General features: G+C 42.4%; 1 protein-coding gene across 1 annotated transcript in view; it reads right to left on the minus strand.

Annotated features, from left to right (window-relative positions):
- Positions 1 to 7,500, minus strand: part of LOC143020524 (uncharacterized) — a 24,477-nt gene that overhangs the window by 16,145 nt on the left and 832 nt on the right. Inside the window, exons 2-5 of the mRNA XM_076176954.1 lie at positions 5,803 to 5,969; positions 3,297 to 3,406; positions 1,992 to 2,097; positions 1,173 to 1,299 (exon numbers count right to left, since the gene is read on the minus strand). Coding sequence (XP_076033069.1) covers positions 1,173 to 1,299; positions 1,992 to 2,097; positions 3,297 to 3,406; positions 5,803 to 5,969 — 510 coding nt within the window. The remainder of the gene's footprint in view (positions 1 to 1,172; positions 1,300 to 1,991; positions 2,098 to 3,296; positions 3,407 to 5,802; positions 5,970 to 7,500) is intronic.

Here is a 7,500-nt window from a genome sequence, read left to right on the forward strand (position 1 = left end):
GAACCAAGCCTCTATATTAGTCCCTTTCAAGGCTCCAAAACAATGCTTCTTCAGGTGGCGGCACACTAGGCTAGCATGCTACTTGCGTTTGCTACTTCGTTTGAGTAGAAACGACTTTGGTTACAATATTCTTGATATCCGTAAGAACGTCTCAACAATGTGTCCAACAATCGTATTTTAGTAAATTGACATTTGGAAATCTGAAAAACAAAAGATCGTAAACGAAGTCGGTTCTGATCAAACGAAATAACAAAAGCAAGTAGCATGCTAGCGAGAAATGCCTAGCGTGCCTCCACTTCAAGTTCCACCCAAGTGCGAATCAAGATTTTTTATTTATTTTTTATTTTTTTTCTCGGAAGGAGAATTTCAAGACTTCTTCAGTCTTCCGACACTTTAGTGAGTATTGGCGCATTCTCTCCACATGTGTCTCTGTTGTGATGACTCGTGACTCTTGAATAAATAGAATATGATTTTGTTTACAAAAACCTATACTTCTCTAAGAACATTTCAACAGTATGTCTAACATTCATATACCTTAGTTCATCATTAAGCTTCGCTATATCTGATGAAAAGATAATTTGATATTTGGAGATTTGAAAAATAGAATATTGTAACCGAAGTCGTTTTTTACTCAAACGAACTCTTAGGTGTCGGCGCTGGTGAAGCTCGTGGAAGACCAGTGTGATAACTCATTAACACATGTAAAGCTCCGTCACACTATGCGTCAAATCGTGGGGAATTCACCCTGGCGATCCCCACAACACACTCAAACTGAAGCTCTCGGGACACTTGACGCGCGCCACTGTCCTCCCAGCAGTGGTGGGTTGGTGACGCGCGACAAAAGACCCACAAAGCAGTCTCACTCACCATGTCACAGAGGCCTTAGCTCCACTGGCGTCGTGAGGGCGTTATGCAACTAATAGAACTGTACAAGGATAACGTGTACCTGTGTCACGTGAAAAATCACCTGTATATAGACAGAAATGCCAGGGATGAACTGAGTAGTGCGTGTCACTCACCCACGGCAATGAGTCACCGTTTAAATACAGGACGGTTTAATAGGCGCGCGCCTTTCCCATCCGCGCCTGGCCACCTTGACTCACAAGACGCGTAGTGTGACGCGGCTTTAAGAATCGGTGCAACGCGGTGCATGCTGCCGCCATAGTACTTACTATGGGTTGAAGGCGGTGTGCCCAGCCTCCATCCACTTTCCATCGACACAGATTTTGGGATGGCATAGGTGCCGATTCAGGTTGACTATGCTTCCGTTGGGATGCAGTTTCCCTTCGTGTTCACAGCCTGAGGAACAAAACGCGCAACCTTCAATCATCTACCATTACATCGCCTATCTCTCCTTCCCCGTTTGTGACCCACGAACGCCATTAAAAGATGGTATATGTACTTACACAGTTACATGTGTGTATAAAGAGTATGTAGAAATTTGCATGAAGTATTGCGAGAAAAACGTAGACCACAGAGTGATCTAATAGAAATATTCAAATGGATCAAGGGTTTTAACAAGAACAATGTAGACAAGGTCATCATATTAAGACAGGAGGGCAGGACCTGCAGTAATTAATTTAAATTGGACAAATTTAGATTAAGAAAGAATTAGGCAAGAACTGATTTACCAATATGGTGGTTAACGAAAGGAATAGACTTAGTAACAATGTTGTGAGTGCTGAAACTATCGGTTTAGATAACGTTATGGACGTGGATGATTGGTGACAATGGACATGGAGCTACCTAGTGTAGGTCTTATGGTCTCTTGTAGTCTCCTTAATTCTTATGTTCTTATGTCCAGCTTTGCTCTGGGCTGAAGGGTCCCCTGTGGGCCTCAGAGCAATGGCCCATTGCAATGATGCCCATAGTTACGTGAAGGAGAAAATGTAGAGTTGTGTTTGTTGGAGTTACATGGTCTCGTCCGAAAACCTAAAAAATTATTTGGTACGGAAGACTAAGGCCTCTTTCTTCTCCACTCGGATACTCACAGCCACAGTTGGAGGACACCTGCATGACTTTGACCTGCACTGTCTCCGTGTTTGGGCCAACTACCAGTCCTCCGGTCCCTGTCCCATGCTCCTCTCCACCTGACCGCTGTAAAGGGGGGAAGACTTCTGTCGTTGACCAGTGAGACGGAAATGTGGAAGGATTATATCTATTCTTTTACGTAAAACTTCTGTAGTCATGGAGCCCCAGATTAAAGATAGGAGGACTTTAAGAGGTCATGGCAGTAAATGAAAGAGCACATGTGTAAAGGATGTGAATAGATAGTTTTCCATATAGCTTAGAAGGTGATATAGCCCAAGTTCAAATAATATATGAGTTCAAATCTAAATATGATAATAAGAAATCAAGGATATAGATTAAGTTGGAACTGTACATGCATTTGAGTCTAAGTATGTTAGAAAATTAGAGTACAGGAGAATTGAATTTTCATGAAAGTAGCAGTTGCCGACAAGACTGACGAGTTAAACACCATATGAGGACGGAGCCTTTATTTGTACGACGTTTCGCTTATTACAGCTTTTTCAAGTACTTGAAAAAGCTGTAATACGCGAAACGTCGTACAAGTAAAGGCTCCGTCCTCATATGGTGTTTAACTCGTCAGGAGAACTGAACCAACGAGCGTTGCTCTTTTTCTGTAGACTACGGTACAATTAGGTAAATACAATTGGGTAAATACAGCATGATCCTACTTTCCTCGTGCTCTCTGACAGCTTCTGCCAACACTGCTTTCACATCCAAACACCCCTCATGCGGGGATTGTCTATGGCCGTGTTGACACTAGCGGTTTGAACCTCGCGCAAACCGTGGCGGTACCACATAGTTGTTGTGTGTGAACGCCCCAATTGACTTACATTGTAAGTGAATCGCCACGGTTCAAACCGCTAGTGTGAACAGGGCCTATTCCACTTTGTTCTGCCGCGCCCGGTCGGAAAAAGTGCCACAAGCCATTGATTCTAATACTGTTGGCACCGTTTCTTCCTATAGCACGGATAAAATGTTGTTTGCTATTTCTATCTATCTATATACAAAGAGCCTTTCCCCTTTATAACGGAGGTAGCTAAGTCAAAGGCACGTATCCACTCCCATCCATTCCACTCCCATCCACCACCCTTTCCTCCTTCTCATCTTAGCTCCTCGTGGATGACGGGTCATCCCTGTATCCCACCCACTGCCCTGAGTCAGAGGCAATGTAGCAGGACGCAGAACATCCACAGCAAGGCCGCTTCACTTAATTGGCGACCTCCGTCTCCGTCCCCTCATGCTGGACAAAGGCTGTCTATACTTACTGAGATCTTGGAGTTGATTGTGATGCTGGAACAGACTAGAATCATACATTTGCTTGGAATGATCTGGATAACCTTCCCGATCTCATAGAACCTGTTGCCATAGTAACAGCCTGCAAGATGAGATAGAACATTTATCATTACAGAGTATCATTATCGTTTATTAATTTCATCCGTATGTTGACATGTTAAATTCGCAAGTTACAGAGACGATTGGTCTAAAATGATAGTCATATCACACACAAACACACACATGCGCGTACAAAAACGTATACATACACATACTTTTAGCGTGAATATTTCTTGTGTCTCGTTTTACTACTGATAAACCTGTAAAACTGTTTTGGTTCATCTGCGATACCCCTTCTATTTAGCCTTTCTGCAAATTTTTGTGTAGTCATTTCTAGCTCGTTTGTAAGCTTTGTTCTGTTGGTTTTTCATTTTCTCCATTTTCTTCAAGCCATATCCCTGGTGTTTTAGTTATCTCACACCTTATATTGAACCTGTCTTGTCCCCGCTTCCTCCTCCCACTAATCATGGGTGACGGATGGGAGTTTAATGGGTGGGAATAGGTACGTGCCTGTAAGAGATACCTCCCTTATAAGGGGGAAAAAGCTCTTGGTATATAGAGAGTAGATACCAAGCTCCAAAGAAATGCTGATTTGCTGCTGGGGAATAATCATACGGAGAAGAGACAGAAAAGATGAAATGTGCGGCGGGGCTGTGAGAAACGACGTAACTGTGGATGAAACAATTCATCTGAAAATCAGAGCCAAAGAGTCGAGAAGAAACCTCATGGTGGTATATGGTCCACCCAAGAGAAGGGCTTCTTGGAATCAAGCTAAATATCAAGAAATGCTATAGGACACAACTCTCCTATTTAGAATATTATAAAGTGAACTGTCTATATAGTCATTCTTTGAGACTTTAATCGCAATGGGGTACATTGGGAGGAGTGGGAAGCAAGAGGCAAGGTAAATTCCTGGGGAAATATTCTGTTGAATATAGCCATAGAGAACACAATGACCCAGTGGGTAAAGGAAGCAATTCGGGCGAGAGGGGATGACACTTCCACGGGGTTGGCTATTAGACGGAGAAATAGAGCCAGACAAGGTAGACGTCTCAGGCTTGAGGATATTCTTTTTGCAAGCAGGCCTGTATGAATTCATGGTTACCACCAGAACTATAAAGAAATATAAAATCTCTACATTTACAACACGGGAGTAAATGTGTCCATGATTAGTGGGAGGAGGAAGCGGGGACAAGACAGGTTCAATATAAGGTGTGAGATAACTAAAACACCAGGGATATGGCTTGAAGAAAGGTATGCGATAGGAGAAAGTTGAAGGTAAATGTGGGAAAAAGCAAGGTGGTGAGATGTACTAAGGTAGAGGAGGGGATTGAGTTGGAAGTCTAAACTGAGAGAGGGTGGAGGAATTCTACAACACACTCTTTTATAAAGTCTAGATATATTGAATCTATATTGTTTCTATTCTCATAATTCGAGATGACTGTGTTGTAGAATTCCTCTACCCTCTCTCTGTTTAGACTTCCAACTCAATGCCATGCTCTACCCTTGTACCTCTCATCACCTTGCTTTTTCCCACATTTACCTTCAACTTTCTCCTATCGCATACCTTTCCAAACTCCGTCACTAACTCCTTTAATCCCTCCTATGACCCTGCCACGAGACGGTGTCGTCAGCAAACAACTGGCTAACCTCCCCTTTTCTCCATTTTTTAACAATATCTAGTCCCCTGCACATTATCTTCGCTTTTATCTATCGTGCTACCCCGTCCATGTACACACTGAACAGCCACAGTAACATGACACAGCACTGACGGAGTCACGCCTTTATCCCAAACCACTTGTTTTCCCCATTTTCCATTCTAACACAAGCTCAACTAATCTCGTAAAAACTATTGACCGCTAAGCACAAAATAGCTCAATTACCATCATGTAATCAATTCTATCTAACCTGCCCGAAAGTAATCCATCTACATTATCACAGGGTTAATTATAGATTCTTTGCAGTGTTTTCCGTATGTGTGTGTGTGATTCACCTTGGTGATTCACCTTCACCTTGGTCTTTGGATCACGTGTTGGACTCGTGATCGACAGCTATTTCCCTCCCGGAAGAGAGCTCAGAGCTCGTATGACCGATCTATGGGTAATGCTATGACCTTACACGCACACACACACCCAACTCCCCGCCCACGAGAGTTGGAGTAACGACTCGAACCGCAGCGATACTGAAATAATTTCAGCCCTGGGCAGGATTCGAACCCAGTACTCCCGGTACCGCCGTACTGACAGTCTGGGACTCTACCAACTGCGCCACCGAGTGTGAGTGTGTGTGTGTGTGTGTGTGTGTGTGTGTGTGTGTGTGTGTGTGTGTGTGTGTGTGTGTGTGTGTGTGTGTGTGTGTGTGTGTTTGTGTGTGTGCTTATACGTTCATGTGTTTGTCCGTTTATATATGTAAGCGTGGGAAAGATAATGGTCACCTCACCTTTTCTACTTCCATCACAGATGGGCACAAATCCATACTTGTTAACACAGATTCCGTATCTTTCCCATTGGGTTTGGTAGTAGCTCTGGCAGCACTCTGTCGTGGCTTCGGAAACGTCATAGGAAGACGTCCCTGCTACCCACAGCACAAGGGACAGTAGTATCACCCTGAAGAAGAAAACAAAAGAAATCCATTGTAGGAGAGAGGCCAAACGCAGAGTATGGGATCCAATATATTTGACGTTTCGCCCAGTCAAATATATTGGATCCCATACTCTGCGTTTGCCCTCTCGACTACAGTGTTGTTGCAGTCGTTGCTGCTTTTACTCAAAAGACATCCATACAGACATATATGGCGTGGGAAGTGAAATAAAATCACTCCTTGCTTGAAACACACATACACACACACACACACACACACACACACACACACACACACACACACACACACACACACGCACACACACATAAACACTACGAATAATATCACACACACACTAGTGCAAACACATACAAATAATTTCTCCTCTACTAAAACTAATTCTATTTCCAACTTCTTCTCCGGCTCCATTTCCTCGTTTCAGTTTACCTCTCACTAGAAAATTTCCCGTCTTTCTGCCTTCCTCTACCACAAAGTCTTCTCCCTCTTTCTCTGCTTTGCTGCTGAATCTAACGAGCCCAACCCGCTCCACCGCTCCTGAGCCGCGATGTATAAAGAACTGCAGACGCGTTCATCGGAAATAGCCGCCTTTACGCAGAAGAGTCCTTTTATTTTCTTACAGAATATTCTTCCTCCCTTCCTACGAAAACCAACCCCGTGAAAAGGGGATCGGTCTGATCTATAGTCTGTGCGCTCCAAGTTGTCCGTTCAGGGCGTGGTATACGTCGTGATTTACTAGTAGCCATGCTGCCAAATCAATCTCAGTACATGACTCTATCTTATTTCCCTTCTATGTGCCGTTTGATATTTTGTCAATTTTTGTATATAGTAAAAGCTGTATAGTGCAACGAGTATCATTTTTTAAGATTAAAACGATTTTAATAAATTTTATGACACGTGGCAACAGCGCTTTTTCCACCCATGTTGCCACGCTGAGGTGTCACAGGCGAGAGAGCTGGGTGGGATGGGGTTGATAAACGTTGTTACAATCTTAAAAAGTGATACTCATTGTATTATATAGCTTCACTTACTACATACAGAATATTAAAAATAATCTAAAATATCACATAGATGAGATATAAGAGAGTGGCATGTACTAAGGTTGATCTGGCACGACGTATACTACACCCTAAACGGACTCCTTGAAGCGCACAGACTAAATGATCCCAATCGCAAGGATTGAATGGGTTCCTGGTTTGTCGCCTTAGTGGCTCGACTGCCAAATACCAGATCGGAGGAAGCCATTCTAGGATCGTAAATAGTAAAGAGATCAGTGGAGCCTAGATGTCAGATTTCTTTATGCTGCGTCATATCTTTGAAATACGTCTTATAAGCATTTCCCCTGCGTCACTATTAAGAACTTAAAATTGATAAAAGTCTTTTATCAATCTTCAGTTTTGGAGTTATATATATATATATATATATATATATATATATATATATATATATGTATACATATATACATAATATATAATATATACAGTATATACATATATATATATATATATATATATATATATATATATATATATATATATA

Source organism: Oratosquilla oratoria, chromosome 40, assembly GCF_046742065.1.
Source record: "Oratosquilla oratoria isolate Oo_2021 chromosome 40, ASM4674206v1, whole genome shotgun sequence".
In the NCBI taxonomy this organism is placed as follows: domain Eukaryota; kingdom Metazoa; phylum Arthropoda; class Malacostraca; order Stomatopoda; family Squillidae; genus Oratosquilla; species Oratosquilla oratoria.